The sequence below is a fragment of the Sphaerodactylus townsendi genome, linkage group LG01 (assembly GCF_021028975.2).
Source record: "Sphaerodactylus townsendi isolate TG3544 linkage group LG01, MPM_Stown_v2.3, whole genome shotgun sequence".
In the NCBI taxonomy this organism is placed as follows: domain Eukaryota; kingdom Metazoa; phylum Chordata; class Lepidosauria; order Squamata; family Sphaerodactylidae; genus Sphaerodactylus; species Sphaerodactylus townsendi.
The window spans coordinates 180,114,861-180,137,707 of record NC_059425.1 but is presented as its reverse complement, the minus strand read 5'-3'; the positions used below and the strand labels follow the sequence as shown (position 1 = coordinate 180,137,707).

The following is a 22,847-nucleotide window of genomic DNA, read 5'->3' as shown; positions in this document are numbered from 1 at the left end:
GCTACACGAAACTTTGAATGATTTTAGTGTTTAGAGAATTGATACCGTAACAAGTGTCGTTACAGAACTCTGCTAACTACGTAAATATGAATGATACTCCTGGCCGGTTGCCATTTTTCTGATGCTCTGTTTCTTTTTCAGATAAAGTTATCAGACTTTGGATTCTGTGCCCAAGTTTCAAAAGACGTTCCAAAGAGGAAATCCCTCGTCGGAACCCCATACTGGATGGCCCCAGAAGTGATATCTAGGCTGCCTTATGGAACAGAAGTAAGTAAGAACTGACAGTTTACTACAAACAGCAACATATATCAGTTCTCTCAATATTTCAATTGTTTAATTTTTGTTTCATTTTTCAATGTATCCATAGTTTTTAATGATTCTGGTCTCTCAAAATAGTTGATGGAATTGGTCTTTATGAACATCCATCTAGTTTCAGAATGTCCCAGCATATTTAATGCACTAAAATATAACAAAGTTAAAAACATAAAAGTTTCTTACTGTGTAAGCCAAAAAATTTCCTGATCAATGTATACCTTAAATCCCACGTCTGTCCTTAAATAACACATGAATAAGGAGGTAAGAGTCTGTGCAGATTTTTAGGTGAGACAGCAAATATGTTTTGTATTCTGGGGCTTTCAGTGATTTTTTTTCTGAGTTGTGGTCTGAAGGTAGGAATTTGGTTTTGTGGATACCATAAAGTTTTCTCATTGTAATACGCTTCAGGAAAAGGCAGAGATGTAAAGTTTTAATTAAATAAATCACACATCTTCTATCATTCAAGTTGATGCACAAAACAATAAAAAGTCAATGATAAACCCAGTCATACTTTGGCCCCATACTTTGCTTTGCAAACAATTGTGAAAGTGGATTGAAAATGCATTATTATGCATGTGCGGAAGGGGCCAAACTTTTTAAAAGAGGACTCTGGGGCTTCACACACCCAGGTATTCCCGTGGTTTGAATGCTTTGCAATATCTTTTTCCTTGAGCTTCCACAAGCTTTCCTTTTGCATTCGTTGTCCTTCCATAGTTCTTTGTGCTTTATCAAATCAGATACAACCCCGGCAGGTTTCATGGACTTCCCCTCATAGTCTGGGAGGCTGTCACTTGGGAACAACCAGGAATAAGCTGGCATGTCTGAATTTAGACACCGCTTGTGGTTAATAAACCACATCCTGGCTTGATGGGCCCAAAACAGCCATAGAGAGTGGAATGTCCTGCAATCAGACAACTGTCATGATAGATAAAAAAGAGTAAAGGTTCACAAAAAGGTCCTAAGTTAGCAGAAGTTTGCCCAACACAGAGGCAGTCAGTCTAGGGGCGAAGTAGCAGTTAACCTTTAACATGATTGGTGAATTCAACTGTAACTCTAGACCAATGAGAGGCTGTTGCCGGGGTGGGGGAAAAGTGTCCTTGTTGGATGTAGAAGCAGTGCTTTGTATATGCTATGTTAAGTTGAGATAGTGATAGAGTTGAGTCTAAGTTCAGAGTGTGTGTGGAACTTTGTTATTGCTGAATTCTGTATAACTTTATAGTCTTGTATAACATAGACTTGTGTAACCTTGCAACTGCTAAAGTAAAACCTTCCTATGGAAAGAACATCTTGCGTGAAGGGTATTCTTTTCCAAGTGTGATAGAAGGTTGCATTGAGTGCAAGAAGACCAAAGACCTTCTCATCTTACCAGAGTAGCTCTGCTTTAAACTCTGCTGATAACAACCACACTAGCCCGAGTTGGATGAGTTCAGCCACAGGACAGTGAAATGTCTGAACTGAGCCAACTCTATGGTTCAGAATTTCAGAAGGACAAAGACCTTTGCGCTTAAGCGTCTCTCAAGGGCTAACGGGACCCAACCTACTTCACTTTTCTAATCAATGGGTATCTATTGCAGGTTGATATCTGGTCCCTCGGTATCATGGTAATAGAAATGACAGACGGAGAGCCCCCGTATTTCAATGAGCCTCCTCTCCAGGCAATGCGCAGGATCCGAGACAATTTACCACCAAGAGTGAAGGATCTGCATAAGGTGAGACTTGTTCACATTTCCATGGAGCTTATTCATTAATCCTCTCCTGCCTATTCATGGGCAAACAGCCCAAATATTGGATCTATCTCTATTTTGATCACAAGCAAGGGTGATAGGAGGCTCACCCCCATTTGCCACACTCTGTAAGGCTAAACGCATTCAAACAAAGCAGCTTAAAAAAGAACTTTATTGATATATGCTGCTCTAGGTACAGGGTGCTGGAACTGAGGATTCTTGTCCTCAGTTCCAGTATTTAAACTATTTACAAAAAACAGATAGCCACCAATCAGCTTTTCCCCCTCCTCCCAGCTCCTGGTCTCCCATTGGTTCTGAAGCTCCGGTGGGATGTAGCTTCTCAGTTTGTTTTCAGCACATGCTGGGAGTTGCAGTTCTGACACACCCATCTCTTTTCTGTTGGTACATCAGCATATGGATGTGTGGATAAGGTATGCAAGTATAAAATCCGTACAGTGCAGTTGATATCCCAGAAAAAAATGGAAGAATTGAATTCTCAGTGTGGCCCTAAACACGGTCACAGATGCACACGTGCGCCATTTTTCAAATACGGCACTCATTTCCATAAATTTAAACCCATTTTACTCTGAGTTGGATTGTGCCCTTAATCTACAGATTGGGTCATCGTGTTTGTGGCCTCAACATGACTGGAATTGAATTCCAGCTTCCGCTTATTCCCAGACATTCTGCAAAGTTGGGACTGGGTTTTAGAATGCTGCTTATTCTGAGTTTTGTATTTTAACTATTTATCACTTATTTATTGTGCACATTGTTTTAGTTGTGATTTTGTTGTACACCGCCCAGAGCAATTCGGGGTTAATATTATTAATATAATATTAATTAATTATAATAATAATAATAATAATAATAATAATAATAATAATAATAATAATAATAATAATAATAATAATAATAATAATAATAAAAAAGTCAAGAGCCAGCATTGAAAGAAGTCCACAAGGCTGAGATGCTGAAAGCCAAAGAATCAAAAGAGTATAGAGTCCAACAGTTTAAAACACGAAAGGAGCAGTGGCTAAACAAGCCACTCCATGGGCAGTACTTTAAGAACATTGAAGGGAAGGTTGACAGCAAGCAAACATGGGAGTGGCTCAGAAGGGGAACTCTAAAGAAGGGAAACTGAAGAGCCTGATTTTTTGCTGCCCAGGAGCAAGCATTACGGACAAAATGCAATAAAGACACTAATCGGGAAAAGTCCTAACAATGACCCAAAGTGTCAGTTTCTGCCAAAGAGGGGTGATCGCAAACTGTGGAGCAACATAATTCTGCTGTTGCCAAGAAAAAATAGCCCAAAACTGACTATCTCGAACGCATTACAATAGGCTAGCAGCAATGGTGCACTGGAACCTTTAGCAAAAGTGCACGGCCTGCCCCTGTAGCAAGACCTGGCAACGAGCACAAGCCAGAGAAGACCACAGAAAATGAAGAAGCAAAAATACTCTTGGGACTTTAGAAGGTACAGACAGACAGACACCTGGCACACACAACACCCCAGACATAACAGTGGTAGAGAAAAAAACATGTTTGGATCATAGATGTTGATGTGCCAGGTTGACAGCAGGGTAGAGTGGCGACAAAAGAGCTGGAAAAGAAGATCACAAAAAATACAAGGGACCTAAGCAAATTGAAGTTGAACGATTGTGGCAAAAAAGAACAACAGTGAATCCCACTAGTAGTCGGTGCTCTAGGAGGAATCCCAAGAAATCTTGAAAAACATCTGGAAAGCCTAAACTTGGATACAGAGACATCCCAGTCCACATGCTGCAGAAAGCAGCACTTCTAGGAACTGCACATATTCTTCGCAAATACCTCTAATATCCTAGGTCCTTGGGAAGGACTCGATATTCAGAGATGAATTCCAGACACTTGTGCTGTGTTGTTATGTGTATAATAATAATAATAATAATTTTAAAAAGCAGCAAATATGGAAAACCCAGTCCCAACTTAGCCATGGAGGAGAAGAGAGAAGGCTTTATGGCTACGCCTCAGCACACACCAAATACCATTATTATTGGTTCTCTTCCCAACTGATCTTCCCAACTGCCCTCATATTTACTGACAGCTGCACTTGTATGCTACAGCTACAGCTACACTTGTACTCAGAGGTTGAATCCCCACTACTGTCTTAGCCAGGTTTCAGAATACAAACTAACCAGGTTTGAGGGACGACCTCCCCGGTCGAATCCCCACTACCGTCTTAGCCAGGTTTCAGAACACAAACTAACCAGGTTTGAGGTCGTTTGTGTTCTGAAACCTGGCTAAGACGGTAGTGGGGATTCGACCAGAGATGGATTCCACACCGCATCAATAGAACGCCTTTAGAACGTTTAAAAATATCCATTTTGGTATTTTGTGTTCCCAAAACAGGAGAATACAAGTGTTGCCAGCCAAAACACATCTTTTTCCCACCTGCTGCATGGTGCTCTAGCTCCTATCAGTTTCACAGCTGCGTCCACCGTTTTGTGTGCTGCAGCAAACTTTCGGTGAAGATTCCACCCCGGAAGTTTCCTCTGCTTGCAGCTCACCTGAGCGTGATTTCGCTGTAAAAAGTAGATGCCTAAAGTTTGTTATGGCTGGCAATCCCAGGCACGTGTCATTTTTCCTTTTCTGTTGTTGTTTTGAGGGGGATGTATGCAAAGCTACGGCAATACAAATATGCACGTATTACAGCTTCTCTAATTGTGGCGCCATAGCTTTGCAGACATCCCCCTCAAAACAAAAAAGGAAAGCCACACGTGCACAGGATTGTTAGGCACACATGATATTTTTTCCCTTTGGGGTCGGGGGAGTTCTCTGTTGAATTGATTCAAAACTTTTTTGCCTCGTGCTGCTTTCTATACTCCTCGTGTACTTGATGCTTCAAAGATTGGCCATGCCCTGCCCTCCCCCTCCCCCTCCCAGTAAAAGAATGAACAGAGAAATGTTGCAGATACACAGGAGAGGGGAAACTGACTGAGTTCAGATGATGGCTCCGAGGAGGAAGTTCAGGGAAGGAAAGAATCGTGGGAGATGTAGTCAATAGATCGTACAGGAACTGAAGACATTTTCGAAACGTTTCATTCAGAGAATCATTGCAAAACATTTAAAATGTTTTAAGGCTGCAAATAAAACGTTTGGGGGTAAAAAACAATAGGCTCCCAGGGAGGAAGCATTTTATTTCCTGTCTCAAAATGTTTCAAAAGGTTTGTACAGAAAGGGTCTCAGTGATCCAGTGTTGTCCAACATTATCATAGTTGTCCAGTGATTTCAAGGTCCTGTGTCAATAATGTTAGCACGCTGCCTGGTAACTTTTAATAGCTTCAGACCAACCAGCTCTCGGCAGCGCAGGGAAACAGAAACGGGACCCGACACAGCGAGTATAGTGAAATAATAAAAGGTCTTATTGAGATGCTGGCCTACGTGTCAGTACCTCCGCGCCACGGCAACTGCAGCTGCCTAGCAGCTTTACAACAACTTAAATACACTTTCTCCCGCCCGGGAATCCCGGGGAATACAGGACAACCTACAACAGTGATGGCGAACCTTTTCGAGACCGAGTGCCCAAATTGCAACCCAAAACCCACTTATTTATTGCAAAGTGCCAACACGGCAATTTAACCTAAATACTGAGGTTTTAGTTTTTAAAAAATGGTTGGCTCCGAGGCGTGCGTTACTTGGGAGTAACCTTGGTAGTAGTTGGTGGCTTTGCTTTGAAGCAACCGTGCAACTCTTCAAACGGGTGAATCACGACCCGAAGAGGGTTTACTCAGAAGCAAGCCCCATTGCCAGCAACCCAGCTTACTCCCAGGTAAAGGATCGTGCTTTAGTTCTTCACATGAAAATCAGTGGGGTTTAACAGTGCTTAACAGGGTTACCTACATTGCTTCCCCAAAACTAGGTCTTAGGTTTAATGCTAATAATCGAGACCAGTGGCCCAGGCCAGCCTAGATGTGGGGGGGGGGGGCGCGATCTCCCCCACACACACATGATGAACTCTGTTTGCATGTGCCCACAGAGAAGGCTCTGAGTGCCACCTCTGGCACCCGTGCCATAGGTTCGCCACCACTGGCCTACAACCATTCATTTACAGATACATAGCAACCAACTAGAGTCCAGAGGGCAGTCCCTTCTTGAATTTCCCAGCAGAAGCAGGGCGAGGCGATGACGTAGGCACAGGCGGGAAAACCACAAAAGGGTCCCTTGGGTGCTTGAGGCCAGGAAACGAAACCTAAGACGACGGCACCCTTATCTGCCTGTCGATGGGATTAGGCAGATGGAGGCACTTCTTCTGGGGTCCCCTTTGTCAACGTCCATTCAGAGTTTTTACAAATGAAAGGGACATACCCAGGTGGAGCAGGGGTGGATTCCTGCCTTGGGCCAAGGAGGTTCCATGCAGACACAAATACAAAAGATAGCTATAATTCCTACTTTCTACCTAATACAGTTTGTTCCTACCTAACTTACACAGAAATAAAAACATAGTTCCATCTTTATTTAAAAGCAAGATCAGAAATGGAATAAAATCACTTCTGACTCCGCTATCAGTAACATACTTGTCACCATTGACTTTCCACAGGTTTCCTCCGTTCTCCGCAGCTTTCTGGATCTGATGCTGGTGAGGGAACCTTCCCAGAGAGGAATGGCCCAAGAATTGTTGAGGCACCCCTTTTTGAAACTGGCCGGCCCCCCATCCTGCATCGTGCCCCTCATGAGGCAATATCGGCATCGCTAAGAGAAGGCAGTCTTTCTCTCTCTTTCTCTCTCTCTCTCTGTTGCACAGAAACCAGTGGGAAAACTCAATACTGCGCAGAAAGCACTTGTGAGCGGCCCGGAAGAAGTCATCAACCGCAGTAGATGTGACGGAATCCCTTCCAGACTTACAAAGGGATCCCTTTGCGTCCTGATCAGATTGTCAGCAGCCCGAATTCGTCCCCGGGCAGCACCCGCTGCAGTCAGAGAGTTTTCCAGCCTGCCGACTCGCAAAGCAGAAGGCTGTGATTTGCAGCGCAACAGGAGGAGCACCTGAACTTTCCTTAGAATCTGTGAAACGGCATTTCTACTTCGGAAGAACACTTTCCCGACCGACACAACAAAGAAGCACCTTTTTATCTCAGTTGTAGCAGCGTGACGTATTTTGCAATGAATTTGTAATTTTTTCTGTACATGGCTTTTGATAATTTCCGGTACTTTGATGTCATGACGGTTGTGCTAGTTGAGGTCAAAGGTATAAACTTAAGCAAGCATTTGAGCGAGACTTTTTTCCTACTTTTTTATGTCTTTTGAAGAGACAGGGACTCCAGGAAACTTTCACGGACTCAGTGTCGAGAATTTATTTTCCCATCTGCCCTAGTACATCTTCATTTTGCAAGCGTTTCAACTGCAGAGCACCTGTCCCTCTTCTGAAGACAATGTTTTAAGTATTTCGGTATTGTTCTGAAGAGCTAAGGACCTTGCAAAACGTGAAGGGCTGTTTCCCATCGATATGTCTACCATGTCCTTAACACAACTGTTGTCTGGTAGTTAGGTTGCAGAAAATGCCACACAACTCAGCTGCCACAGAAGGTGCAGACATGAAAGTCTGGTAAGATTGTTACTTGATAGCTGCACCCTGCAGGGCTGGTGGCCAGAGTTAGCGGAGTAGCACCCTCTCCTGTTGCCAGCAACCATACGACTACCAGCAGTTATACACTCGCACCAAGAACAGGAGATTATTTGGTTGCAGGAGGCCCCTCCCATTTCGTGCTGGAAGAAATGCCCTTGGCCCCTTCCACACGTGCGAAATAATGCACTTTCAATCCACTTTCAGGGCACTTTGCAACTGTTCAGAATAGCAAAGTCCACTTGCAAACATTTGTCAAAGTGGACTGAAAGTGCATTATTCTGCATGTGCGGAAGGGGCCCTTGAGGGAATGGAGCACAATCCTTTGGGGTGCTGTGTGGTTTCCGGGCTGTATGGCCGTGTTCTAGCAGCATTCTCTCCTGACATTTCCCCTGCATCTGTGGCTGGCATCTTCAGAGGCTCTGAATCCTCTGAAGATGCCAGCCACAGATTGCAGGCGAAACGTCAGGAGAGAATGCTGCTAGAACACGGCCATACAGCCCGGAAACCACACAGCACCCCAGTGATTCCGGCCGTGAAAGCCTTCGACAATACACAATCCTTTGGTGTGCTTTTTTTTAGCCTTGCCAGTACTAACGAGGCTTACGGGAGCTTGAAAAAACCACACTCCAGACCTTTCTCCGGGAGGCTGTGCGCACCCATGCGCATGATAGAGCAACGACCCTTCCAAACCTGAACCGTGGTCTGCTGAGCTGTTCCAGTGGCAGCCATCGGGTGGTTTTGCTAACATCTGTGCTCCCACCATTACATGTCACTACCTCTAGGACCGGTCCTGCACTTTGCCCCGGCAAACTAGATTCATCCTACCTAGTGCATGCTTTACTGTGCCGGGATCCAACAGCCTGCTTTCACTGCCCATCACAAACTGCAAATCCATTGAGAGGGACACCACAGTGCATGACTAACAGGGTATTTTCAATTTGCTGAGTGGCACTCAAGTCGGTCGGGGCTCCTCTAAATCATGGATTTGCCGTTTGGACAGCGGATGCCATTTTTGTGCAAAAAGTGGTCAAAAACGTCCCGCATGTACACACCGACATCAGGCATCACTGCTTTTGAAATCCAGTCGTTTACCGTTGTTTTCGACACAACATGCATACTCACCCCACCAAAAAAAAGTTACAGATCTGTGTTGACTCGCAGGACAGATGTTCCTGCACGTTCAACTGTGCTCATCCTACTGGCGTAACTTTCGCGTTCATTACTACAGTCATGCTTTGGAGATCAAATCTTGGCTCAAGAAGTCCGGCTGCTGCGCCGGGGGCATTTTCCAATTTGAAACAAAAAGTGTCGTAAGAATGTGTTGATGTGTTTGCCATACAGGGGGAAAATGTCTAAACCCTTTGGGAATGTGAATTCAGCAGTGGCTGCTACAACCAATTTTGTGTTGCTCGTCGGATAGATTTGCATGTTAACCATAGGCCTATAGAGCCCCCCCCCCAGTTATGTGTTTCTTCTTTGTGACCAGTTTGGGAAAGGTGCAATTTCACAGTGTAGCTGAATGGTTCAAGAGTTGTAGACTGGGGTGATCTTTTGTATCTTCAGCAGTGATGCTCCTTGGGCAGCCTTGGGTTCTCTCTCAGCAGCCTGACCTACCTCACAGGGTAATTGTGAGGACACCGTATATGTCACTCTGACCATCCTGAAGGCTGAAATAAACATGTCATAAACGTATCACTATTCGCTACACGAAATTTTGAATGAATTTAGCGTTTAGAGAATTGATACCATAAGAAGTGTCGTTGCAGAACTCTGCTAACTATGTAAATATGAATGATACTTCTGACCGGTTGCCATTTTTCTGATGCTCTGTTTCTTTTTCAGATAAAGTTATCAGACTTTGGATTCTGTGCCCAAGTTTCAAAAGACGTTCCAAAGAGGAAATCCCTCGTTGGAACCCCGTACTGGATGGCCCCAGAGGTGATATCTAGGCTGCCTTATGGAACAGAAGTAAGTAAGAATTGACAGTTTACTACAAACAGCAACATATATCAGTTCTCTCAACAAAAGCAATATTTCTATTGTTTAATTTTTGTTTCATTTTTCATAGTTTTTAATGATTCTGGTCTCTCAAAATAGTTGATGGAATTGGAATTTATGAACATCCATTCAGAATGTCCCAGCATATTTAATGCCCTAAAAATACAACAAAGTTAAAAACATAAAAGTTTCTTACTGTATAAGCCAAAAAATTTCCTGATCAATGTATACCTTAAATCACACATCTGTCCTTAAATAACACATGAATAAGGAGATAAGAGTAACCCTGTCTGTGCAGATTTTTAGGTGAGACGGCAAATATGTTTTGTGTTCTGGGGCTTTCAGTGATTTTTTTTCTGAGTTGTGGTCTGAAGGTAGGAATTTGGTTTTGTGGATACCATAAAGTTTTCTCATTGTAATACGCTTCAGGAAAAGGCAGAGATGTAAAGTTTTAATTAAATAAATCCCACATCTTCTATCATTCAAGTTGATGCACAAAACAATAAAAAGTCAATGATAAATCCAGTCATACTTTGGCCCCATACTTTGTTTTGCAAACAGTTGTGAAAGTGGATTGAAAATGCCTTATTCTGCATGTGCGGAAGGAGCCAAACTTTTTAAAAGAGGACTCTGGGGCTTCACACACTCAGGTTTTCCCGTGGTTTGAATACTTTGCAATATTTTTTTTCTTGAGCTTCCACAAGCTTTCCTTTTGCATTCGTTGTCCTTCCATAGTTCTTTGTGCTTTATCAAATCAGATGCAAGTGGTTGTTGTAAGCTTTCCGGGCTGTGTGACCGTGGTCTGGTAGTTTTTACAACCATAGCCAGACAGCCTGGAAAACCACAAAAAAGAAGGGAGCTCACTTCTCACTAGACACAGTGTGTAACACACTTCTCTCTGTGATACACCCCTGAATATGCCAGCCACAGATGCAGGCAAAACGTTAGGAACAAGATCTACCAGACCACGGCCACATAGACCGGAAAGCCCACAACAACCAGTTGAGTTCGACCTGAAAGCCTTCGACAATACACAGGTACAAGTGGTTTGAGACAGCACAGAGAAGCGATTAAAAATCTGTATACTGGTTGTTGTGGGTTTTCTGATCAGCATAGCCGTGATCTGGTAGTTTTTTGCGACTACAGTCAGACAGCCTGGAAAACTAAAAAAAGTAAGTTGATTCTGGCTGTGAAAGCATTCAACAATACATAAAACATGGAAAGACAACAATTGGAAAAGGAGAAAAATGAGGAAGCTTGGAGGGAAAAATGCTGTAAGTTTGGCAGCCCAACTATGGGAAAAGTCCTCAGTAGCTAAAGTAGCAATGGTTTTCAGGAATTGCTTATGAAATCATGCCATGCTACCATCCTCATCTATATATATAAACGTGAAATTCCACTGACTGACTGACTGACTGACTGACTGACTGACTGACTGACTGACTGCTATGTTAAGTTGAGATAGTGATAAAGTTGAGTCTAAGTTCAGAGTGTGTGTTGAACTTTGTTATTGCTGAAGAGTTCTGTATAGCTTTATAGTCTTGTATAACATAGACTTGTGTAACCTTGCAACTGCTAAAGTAAAACCTTCCTGTGGACAGAACATCTTGCGTGAAGAGTATTCTTTTCCAAGTGTGATAGAAGGTTGCAGTGAGTGGCGGCAGTTAACGATCTTCTCATCTCGACTTCAGAGCATTCCGCTTTGGGTCCTGCTTGATAACAAACCACACTAGCCCGAGTTGGATGAGCTCTGCCACAATATTGTGATCCGTAGGCCCTGTTCAGAGCCAACTCTATGGTTCAGAATTCTGCGTAGTTACAAAGCATCTTTTAGCGCTTTGCCTCTCTCAATGGTTAACGGGATTCAACCTATATTTCCCCACTTTTCTAATCACAGGGTATCTATTGCAGGTTCATATTCAGTCCCTCGGTATCATGGCTAGAAAATGGACAGACGGAGAAGCCCCCCAGATTTCAATGAGCCAGAGAAGCCCCTCTGCGGCAATGCGCAGGATCCGAGACAATTTACCACCGAGAGTGAAGGATCTGCATAAGGTGAGACTTGTTCACATTTCCATGGAGTTTATTCATTAATCCTCTTCTGCCTATTCATGGGCAAACAGCCCAAATATTGGATCTGTCTCTATTTTGATCATAAGCAAGGGTGATAGGAGGCTCACCCCCATTTGTCACACTCTGGCTCATTCTGCACATGCAGAATAATGCACTTTCAAACTGCTTTCAGTGCTCTTTGAAGCTGTGCGGAATGGCAAAATCCACTTGCAAACAGTTGTGAAAGTGGTTTGAAAACGCATTATTTTGCATGTGCGGTAGGGGCCTCTGTAAGGCTAAACGCATTCAAACAAAGCAGCTTTAAAAAGAAGAACTTTATTGATATATGCTGCCCTAGGTACAGGGTGCTGGAACTGAGGATTCTTGTCCTCAGTTCCAGTATTTAAACTATTTACAAAAAACAGATAGCCACCAATCAGCTTTTCCCCTCCTCCCAGCTCCTGGTCTCCTATTGGTTCTGAAGCTCCGGCGGGATGCAGCTTCTCAGTTTGTTTTCAGTGCATGCTGGGAGTTGCAGTTCTGACACACGCATATCTTTTCTGTTGGTACATCAGCATATGGATGTGTGGATAAGGTATGCAAGTATAAAATCTGTAAGCAGTTGATAGCCCAGATAAAATGGAAGAATTGAATTCTCAGTGTGGCCCTAAACACACTCACAGATGCACATGTGCGCCATTTTTCAAATACGGCACTCATTTCCATAAATTTTAAACCCATTTTACTCTTGAGTTGGATTGTGCCCTTAATCTACAGATTGGGTCATCATGTTTGTGGCCCCAACATAACTGGAATTGAATTCCAGCTTCCGCTTATTCTCGAACATTCTGCAAAGCGGCAAATAGGGAAAACCCAGTCCCAACTTAGCCATGGAGGAGAAGAGAGAAGGCTTTATGGCTGACGCCTGTGCCAATACGCACCAAATATCATTATTATTACCTCTCTTCCATAACTGATCTTCCCAACCGTACTTAGCTTCCCGATAACAGCCAGACTTGTATGCTATGCAGCTGCAGCCAGTACTTTGCCCGGTACTCAGAAGATGGATTCCACGCACTCGCGATCAATAGGACGCCTTTAGAACTTTTAAAAATATCCATTCTGGTATTTTGTGTTCCCAAAACAGGAGAATACAAGTGTTGCCAGCCAAAACACATCTTTTTCCCACCTGCTGCATGGTGCTCTAGCTCCTATCAGTTTCCACAGCCAAGGCCCATCGCTAGGGAAGCGGGTATAAACTTTCGGTGAAGATTCCACCCCGGAAGTTTCCTCTGCTTGCAGCTCACCTGAGCGTGATTTCGCTGTCAAGGCTAAAGTTTGTTATGGCTGGCAATCCCAGGCACTTGTCATTTTTCCTTTTCTGTTGTTGTTTTGAGGGGAATGTGTGCAAAGTTACGACAATACAAATATGCACGTATTACAGCTTCTCTAATTGCGGCGCCATAGCTTTGCAGACATCCCCCTCAAAACAAAAAAACAAAAAAGGAAAGGCACACATGCACAGGATTGTTAGGCACACATGATTTTTTTTCCCTTTGGTGTTGGGGGAGTTCTCTGTTGAATTGATTCAAGTTCCTTTATAATTGCAGCAGCTTTCTATACCTTTCGCGGGTATTCTGATGCTTCAAAGATTGGCCATTCTCCGCCCTAAAAAAAAAAAAGAAATTGAACAGAGAAATGTTGCAGATGGCTACACAGGAGAGGGGGAATCCGACCGAGTAAATAGATGATACCGAGAGGAGGAAGTTCAGGGAAGGAAAGAATCGTGGGAGATGTAGTCAATAGATCATACAGGAACTGAAGACATTTTCGGAACGTTCCATTCAGAGAATCATTTTGAAACATTTAAAATGTTTTGAGGCTGCAAATAAAACGTTTGGGGGTAAAAACAATAGGCTTCCATGGAGGAAGCATTTTATTTCCTGTCTCAAAATGTTTTAAAAGGTTTGTGCGGAAAGGGTCTCAGTGATCCAGTGTTGTCCAATGTTATCCATAGTTGTCCAGGGTCCTGTGTCAATAATGTTACCGCGCTGCCTGGAAACTTTTAATAGCTTCAGACTAACAACCTTTTCAGCTCTCGTAGTAAACGAGAGGGGAATAGCATAAAACCGACTACTAAGCAGCGCCGAAAGAGTATAGTGAAATAATAAAAGGTTTTATTGAGATGCTGGCCTACGTGTCAGCACCTCCGCGCCACGGCAACTGCAGCTACCAGCAGCAGCTTTACTTGCAATCCCAGTACATATGCGACGGCAAGTTGTGGTTTCCGGGTTGTAAAGTAATGTTCATTCCATTTTACGGAGTCAATTTGTAGTTAGAATCGGATGTCAAAATCTTTCGGAAAATTGGTGCTTTAATTTCTTGGTAGCCTAAAGCCCATCATTGAAAAGCGAGATTGCCATCAACAGAGTAATCCGGGGCTTATGGGGAGAAACAAAACCTCTAATTAATTTCTCCCGCCTCGCTGAATCTGGGGCAACAAAGGCAGCAACCAGACATTCCAGACATTCAGTCATACATAGCAATTCAATCAGAGTCCAGGCAGGGCAGTCCCTTCTTTGAATCTCCCAGCATAGCAGGGCGAAGCGCGAAGGATGTAGGCGCACAGGCGGGAAACACGCGCGGAAGAGTCCTTAAGGTGCTTGAGGCCACAGAACAAATCCCATCAGACGACAAATACGGCAACTTTATCTGCCCGTTTACGGGATTAGTTATGATTGAGGCGCTTCTTCCGGGATCCCTTTTGTCAACGTCCATTCAGGGTTTTTACAAATGAAAGGGACGTGCCCAGGTAGAGCAAGGGTGGATTCCTGCCTTGAGCCAAGGAGGTTCCATCCAGACACAAATACAAAAGATAGCTATAATTCCTACTTCCTACCTAATACAGTGCCTTGTTCTGCCCGACCGACCACCAAGCACAGAACAAACACAAGTTCCATCTTTATTTGGCGCGCGTCAGTTCTAATGAAATCACTTCAGATCTTCGCCATATCAGTAACATACGTATAATAAATTATTGACTTTCCACAGGTTTCCTCCGTTCTCCGCAGCTTTCTGGATCTGATGCTGGTGAGGGAACCTTCCCAGAGAGGAATGGCCCAAGAATTGCTTGAGGCAAACCTTTTTAAATCTGGCAACGCCCCCCTATCCCAGAACAGCCCTTTCATGAGGCAATATCGGCATCGCTAAGAGAAGGCAGTCTTTCTCTCTCTTTCTCTCTCTCTCTCTGTTGCACAGAAACCAGTGGGAAAACTCAATACTGCGCAGAAAGCACTTGTGAGCGGCCCGGAAGAAGTCATCAAATCGCAGTAGAGGTGACGGAATCCCTTCCAGCATTTACAAAGCGAACTTTAGGTGTCCTGATCAGATTGTCAGCAGCCCGAATTCGTCCCCGGGCAGCACCCGCTGCAGTCAGAGAGTTTTCCAGCCTGCCGACTCGCAAAGCAGAAGGCTGTGATTTGCAGCGCAACATGAGTGAGTTAATCAGAACTTTCCTTAGGTAATCTGCAAACGGCATTTCTACTTCAAAGAACACTTTCCCGACTGGTACACAACAAAGAAGCACCTTTATCATCTCCAGTTGTAGCAGCGTGACGTGATGCAATGAATTGGTAATTTTTTCTGCACATGGCTTTTGATGGCTTCCAGCACTTTTATTTGCCTGACGGTTGTGCCAGTTGAGGTCAAACGCAAACGCAGGCAAGCCGCTGGAGCCAGACTTTTTCCGCCTACTTTTTTGCGTCTTTTCAAGAGACAGGGATTCCAGGAAACTTTCATACGCGGACTCAGTGGGCCGTAGGTGAATTCCTTTCCGTCTCTACCCTCGTCTGGCAGTACATCTTCATTTTGTAACCGTTTCCACTGTATTTTCCCTCTTCCTCGGTGACAATGCTTTCAGCATTTCAGTATCGTTCTGGAAGAGCTAAGGACCCGCAAAACGTGAAGCGGGCTTGTTTCCCACCGGGATGGCGTCTACCGGCGTCCTTAACACAACTGTTGTCTGGTAGTTAGGTTGCAGAAAATGCCACACAACTCAGCTGCCACTGAGAAAGGTACGGTACATGAGGGTCCCTTGGTAAGATTGTTACTTGATAGCTGCACTTTCTGCAGAGACCTGAGTGGCCAGAGTTAGCGAGGTAGCAACCATCTCGCTGTTGCCAGCAAATCCAGCATATATGACAATACCATGCAGTTATATACACTTGCCCGTTGCGCGACAGGAGATTATTTGGTTGCAGGAGGCCCCTCCCATTTCGTGCTGGAAGAAATGCCCTTGGCCCCTTCCACACGTGCGAAATAATGCACTTTCAATCCACTTTCAGAACTGTACTTTGCAACTCGGTTCCAGGAATTGAAGCAAGAGTCCGCTTGCAAAACATTTGTCAAAGTGGACTGAAAGTGGATTCATTCTGCATACAGCGGAAGGGGCCAGCCTGAGGTAAGAATGGAGCGCAATCGCTTTGAAGTGCTGTTAATGGTTTCTGGGATAATGGCGTTGTTCCAGCAGCATTCTCTCCTGACGTTTCCCCTGCATCTGTGGCTGGCATCTTCAGAGGATCTGAATCCTCTGAAGATGCCAGCCACAGATTGCAGGCGAAACGTCAGGAGAGAATGCTGCTGGAACACGGCCAAACAGCCTGGAAACCACACAGCACCCCAGTGATTCCGGCCGTGAAAGCCTTCGACAATACACAATCCTTTGGTGTGCTTTTTTTAAGCCTTGCCAGTACTAATGAGGCTTACGGGAGCTTGAAAAAATCACACTCCAGACCTTTCTCCGGGAGGCTATGCGCACCCATGCGCATGATAGAGCAACGACCCTTCCAAACCTGAACCGTGGTCTGCTGAGCTGTTCCAGTGGCAGCCATCGGGTGGTTTTTGCTAACATCTGTGCTCCCACCATTACATGTCACTACCTCTAGGACCGGTCCTGCACTTTGCCCCGGCAAACTAGATTCATCCTACCTAGTGCATGCTTTCCTGTGCCAGGATCACTCTGCCCATCACAAACTGCAAATCCATTGAGAGGGACACCACAGTGCATGACTAATTTGCTGAGTGGCACTCAAGTCGGTCGGGGCTCCTCTAAGTCATGGATTTGCCGTTTGGACAGCGGGTGCCATTTTTGTGCAAAAGGTGAGCAAAAACGTCCAGTCGCACATGCACGCATGTTCACACCGACATCAGGCATCACTGCTTTTGAAATCCAGTCGTTTACCGTTGTTTTCGACACAACATGCATACTCACCCCACCAAAAAAAAGTTACAGATCTGTGTTGACTCGCAGGACGGATGCTCCTGCACGTTCAACCATGCTCATCATACTGGCGTAACTTTCGTGTTCATTACTACGGTCATGCTTTGGAGATCAAATCTTGGCTCAAGAAGTCCGGCTGCTGGGGGGGGGGGGGGGGTTTTCCAATTTGAAACAAAAGTGTCGTAAGAATGTGTTGATGTGTTTGCCATACAGGGGGGAAATGTCTAAACCCTTTGGGAATGTGAATTCAGCAGTGGCTGCTACAACCAATTTTGTGTTGCTCGTCGGATAGATTTGCATGTTAACCATAGGCCTATAGAGATTTACCCTTATAAGTGCGCCGTAATTATTTCAACGATGGAAGACTTCATTTAATAATGATGATTTTATTTTGCCCCAAACTGATGCGTACTATGAAAGCCATGTATTTTCCAAGTTTTCGCCGTTATCGATCTGACTTTAAAATCACATTGGGCTCTGAATTGGGACTATCACCTTCGATCATTTTGCATCATACAGTTGAATCCCCGCTCCTGCCTCTCAGTAAATAAGTTGGTCATTATTTATTGTAATAAAAAGGAAGAAAAACCCGAAGTCCAATTCCTGCTGATTTCAAGACAGATTTGCCGTGGGCAGGGAAGTTCTTTTACTGCAATAGGCGCAAGAGCAAACCCCAGCAGTTAGAATAGCACACAAAGGAATTGTCTCTGCCGTTTGTATGCCCGATGTACTGGCAGAACTTGGTCCAGGTTGCAAAATGTTTCTAGAATTCCACCTTTCTGTCACGATGGTGTACACAGGGTCCACTCCAGGGGCAAATCATTCTCTTACTTAAGGAGTGGTAAGGGAGGGGCAAATCGTTCCCTTACTTGAGGAGGGGAGGCTAGAGATGAATGAGATGCAACCCTCCCCCCATGGAACATTTCAAGGGGTGGCATGCAAGGGAGGGGAGGGAGGGGGCCGGCAACTGGACATGGCCCACCCACCCTAGCAGAGGGGAGGGAGGGGTGGCATGCATGGGGAGGGAGGGTAGTGAGGGAGGGGTAGCATGCAAGGGAGGGGAGGGGGCCCAGCATCTGAACATGGCCCGCCCACCCGGGGAGGGAGAGGGGTGGCATGCAAGGGAAGAGGAGGGGGTGAGGGGTGGCATGCAAGGGAGGGGGTCTTGGGGGACATATGGGGTCAAATGTCCCCAAGCTGCAGCCATTTAGTCATGTGGCAGTGGGGTGGAAAGTCACCCCCTACACCCCTCCTCCAGGGTCTATAAACTGACTTCAAGACCTGGTGCAAAAAAAAGTTGTTTGGTCGCGGTGCGGGAGGATGGCGCCCATACGAGGGGTGGGGGTGGGGCACAAAACTCAGATTTGGCACTGGGCTATATTTTCCCTAGATTAGCCTCTGGTCCACTCTGACCAATATTGTAACATCTGTCCAGTAAGGGAGCTCAAGGTGATTGGAAGGCCTGTCAGGATGGTGGCCAAGCCACCTGCTGCATCTCCCAAAGTCCCTTGGTTCAGCCTGCACTTGAAGGAGGAGCTGCTGGAGAAGATAAACCCGGAGAGCAGCTTAGAAGTCAGATTCTACATCTGATGGTCTATTGTGTATTTCAAACTACAGCCCTCCAGATGTTCATATGGACTAATAATTCTACTGTGGCCCCTGATGCCAGCCAAGCGGTAGGGGCCTGGGAATTGTAGTCTATGAACATCTGGAGGGACAGTTTGGAAATATCCTGGTCTAAGACATACTGCAGAGCATCAGGTATAAGTTTCCATCTTATAAGTCGAGAAAGGGCACAGAATTTTACTCACACAAAAACTGGGAAAAACTTTATTGAATCGCATATATAAGTTTGAGGGTGGGAAATAAAAGAGCTGCTGGTAAATTCCCCAAAAATAAATAGAGGATACCAATCAAAATTACATAAAATTGAGGCATCAGTAGGTTAAATGTACGCGAACATTTATCGCAAAGAAAAGCAGTGAACTGGCCTCTGTAAGTGAAAAGAGGGTCAACAAGAACAATATTATATTCTTCAACAGGTAACCTTAAAAGTACAAAAACCTGAAATCAATCAGTAAACCAAGCTAAAACACAGGAGAGTTAAAAAATCCTTCAAAAACTGGATTCTTCCTCATCATCTGCCAGGCGTCCAACAACCCAACCAGGTTTTAAGAGGGATATTATCGGTAGAATATGGAAATTCTATTGTTAGCTTCCCATTGTAAACAATGGGGGATGGGGCACCCTTTTGGGGATCAGCACTTTTGGATCCCTCGACCCCAAACCTCTCACCAAACCTGGTTGGTAGCCATAAAGAGATTCTGGATGAGACCTGGCCAGGTTTGAAGAAGTTTGGTCTGGGAGAGGTCCAAAGTTATGGACCCTCAAAAAAGCTGCAGCCTCCATCTACTAATTGCTCGAGCCCTGGAAACAACAATGGGGAATGGGGGCCTTCTTTGGGGGTCCACAACTTGGGACCTCTCGAACACAAGAGATTACCAAACTTATTGTGTATCATCAGGAGTGTCTTCTGAGGGTACTCCTGGAAATTTTAAGTGCCACTAGCATAAAAACCGCGCCCCCTGCTGGCCGGTGGCAAAGCAAAACACACAATTTTTTTTTTTTTTATCGACCCGTGTATAAGTCGAGGGGAGCTTTTTTCAGCAATAAAAATGTGCCGAAAAATTCGACTTATACATGAGTATATACGGATGGTGGTAAACAATTGTATTTCTCCGCATGTGCTGGTGATCCAAAATGGGAACTGTAGTCCATAACATCTGGAGGGCTGTGAGTTTGACACCTGTTGTCTAAGAGATTATGGCAGCTTTTGTGTGTTTTGTGGGGAGGGGCTCTGGGATAGAAAAGGGGCTCTGGGATAGAAATGATAGCCTCCAGTGACACAAAGAGATGCTAAAAGCAGTATGCGCGGATATTACTCGCAGGTCAGCCAACGGGTCATAGAAAGCAGCGTTCAAACTATACCTTTAATAGAGATAATTAAAAATGACTATCAAATAAACCAATTACCAACAATGCAGGATAATACAAAACATGGGCTCCTTGGGCACATGCAAAATAACGCACTTCCAATCCACTTTCACAACTGTTTGGAGATGGATTTTGCTGTTCCGCACCGCTGCAAAGTGCATTGGAAGTGGATCGAAAGGGCATTATTCTGCACGTGCAGAGGAATACAGTGATACCACATCACAAACAGAAAAAAGGGATCCCAACATGTACATAAAAGACAAAAAGTCTCTGTATGACTCAGTGGTTCTCAACCTGGGGGTCACGACCCCTTTGGGGGTCGAACAACCCTTCCACAGGGGTCGCCTAAGTCCATTGGAAAACGGTCTTTTTATATTTTATATATACCAATTTTATGGTTGGGGGTCACCACAACATGAGGAACTGTATTAAAGGGTCGCGGCATTAGGAAGGTTGAGAACCACTGGTATAACTGATATCCCTTCAGTGACAATCCATAAATATCACATGGGAAGTATTCCAATTCCAATTGCAAGATGTTTCGTTGGTATTCTGCCTCAGGAGATGGGCCATGTATAAACATCAGTTCATAGAAACGTCAATAAGCGATAGGGTTAACCCGGGTGAGTTCAACACTTTCAACCTTGGTCTTCTTCAGCCTGAAGTGCTGGTGTTGCATTTCTGGAGGGAGGCCATTGTTATCTCCATAGTTCTTCTGCCCTCTTTCTTCCAACAGTTTCATTTTGTTCCCAGCATCAGTGGAATCGGGGCCTTTCCTTGCTTCTGGAGCAGCTCAATTGTTGCAACCTGCCATGCGAAGCCGCTATAATGACGCAAGGAATAGGGCGGAGACGCAGCTTGAGCATCATCCGTTGGAGAGAAGCCAGTGGCGATCTAGCGTGATCCGTGGATCCGGCTATTCTGATCCGCGGGTCTGGCTAATCTGCCGAGCTGACAATTCCTGGCACCTTTTATTAGGGTTTCTTGGGGAGGCGGGAGAGCGGGAGAATATTGCGCAATACATGAATCATGGGGGCTGCGTACGTGCAAGAGGAAACGTTCCTGTCTGGGCCTAATCCATACCTGGGGGTATGGCTCAGGTCATCCGTGTGTACCATGACACACCCTCATGGATGACCGGCTCAGGAAGAGAGACGGGCCATGTGTGCCTGTTGGTTCTCCTACACCTGTAAGCGGTTTTCAATACCGTCGACCATGGTATCATCCCTGAGCAGCTGTGAGGTTTGGGAGTGAGAGTCAGTGGCAGGTTCCAGATGGTAGAACTGGGGAACAGCTGTTCAGGAGGACCCTGGGAGCTTCCTTGTGGGGTCCCCCAGGCTTTGGTGCTATCTCCAACGTTGTTTAACATCTACCTGAAACTGGTGGGGGAGGTCACTAGGGAATTTGGAGTGGTTGTCACCAGTATGCTGATGACACCCAGCTCCACCTCTTGGTTCCATCTGCATCAGGTGATGAGTTGTTGGTGCTGAACCAATGTCTGGAGGTTGTCATGGGCTAGATGAGGGCAAATAAATTGACATTGAATCCTGGCAAGATAGTTGTGTTGTCGGTGCCTTGGCCCAATGCTCAGGAGATTAAGGAGCATCCAGTACTGAACTGAGTGGGTCTACCTCAGAAGGATAGAGTGTGGGGGGTTTCCTTGATGTGTCATTGTCACTATAATCCCATATGGCAGTGGTGGCGCGAAGGACCTATCAGGTTCTCCAGCTGGTTTGCCAGACCCACCCTTACCTGGACCGGGGTGACTTGGCCACAGTCATCCATGCGCTGGTAACCTCCCAGTTCGACTACTGCAATATATTCTACATGGGACCACCCTTGAAGACAGTTCAGAAGTTGGAGCTGGTGCAAAACATGGCAGCTCATTTGCTGGTGGACATTTCAGGACATCAGCTTAGAACACCTATCTTGAGGGAACTGCTCTGGCTCTCTATTTGCTACCAGGCCCAATTCAAGGTGTTCTGGTGACGTACAAAGCCTGGGCCCTACATATCTGAAGGAATATCATACAGACCTGCCTGGTTGCTGAGGTGGGGAAGGTATCCTGGCAGTCCAATCACAAGATTTGGTGGTGGGGTCTGCCCAGAGGACCTTCTCTGCAGTGGCCCCGGGACTCTGGAACACTCTTCCCATGGAGGTCCGCGAAGCTTCGACTGCAGGAGTTTAAGCTCCTGGCCAAGACCACCCTCTGTAACTGGGCATATGGGTGACCCCTTCAGGGAGGTGCCTCTCTCCCTCCTCCCTTTATATTCCCTTTTATTTATTTTTTGGTACCTGTACCAACTCTCTTCTGGTTTTAACTCCAATTCCAGCCCAAACATTGAAGTTTATTGGGGTGGGTTCTATGTAGACTGGGTCACATGTATTTTTAGGAGTGGTGATGGAGATGGTCCATTAAGGTGGTTTTAGAAGAAGAAGAAGAAGAAGAAGAAGAAGAAGAAGAAGAAGAAGAAGAAGAAGAAGAAGAAGAAGAAGAAGAAGAAGAAGAAGAAGAAGAAGAAGAAGAAGAAGAAGAGGAGGAGGAGGAGGGGAGGAGGAGGAGGAGGAGGAGGAGGAGTCCCCCCCCCCCACCCCCCCCCCCCCCCACCCCCCCCCCCCCCCACCCCCCCCCCCCCCCACCCCCCCCCCCCCCCACCCCCCCCCCCCCCCACCCCCCCAGGGGGAGGAGGAGGAGGAGGGAGGAGGAGGAGGAGTTTGGATTTATATCCCCCTTTTCTCTCCTGCAGGAGACTCAAAGGGGCTTACAATCTCCTTCCCCCCTCACAACAAACACTCCAGAGGTAGGTGTGGCTGAGAGAGCTCCTGAGAGTGCTGGGGATTAGCCCAGGCTTTACACTCCAGAAGCTGGCATGTGTGGGAGTGCACA

At 45.5% G+C, this 22,847-nt stretch overlaps 1 protein-coding gene across 3 annotated transcripts in view; it reads left to right on the top strand.

Moving 5' to 3' along the window:
• Window positions 1–14,993, top strand: part of PAK5 (p21 (RAC1) activated kinase 5) — a 195,159-nt gene extending 180,166 nt beyond the window's left edge. For 2 of the 3 annotated variants that reach the window (XM_048501091.1, XM_048501111.1), the window contains 3 exons: window positions 142–267; window positions 1,890–2,024; window positions 6,613–7,863. In XM_048501091.1, coding sequence (XP_048357048.1) covers window positions 142–267; window positions 1,890–2,024; window positions 6,613–6,768 — 417 coding nt within the window. In that variant the 3' untranslated portion in view covers window positions 6,769–7,863. Of the gene's footprint in view, window positions 1–141; window positions 268–1,889; window positions 2,025–6,612; window positions 7,864–14,922 lie in introns of those variants that run through there. The other variant, XM_048501101.1, reaches the window with a different exon arrangement.
• The last annotated feature ends 7,854 nt before the right edge of the window (window positions 14,994–22,847 follow it).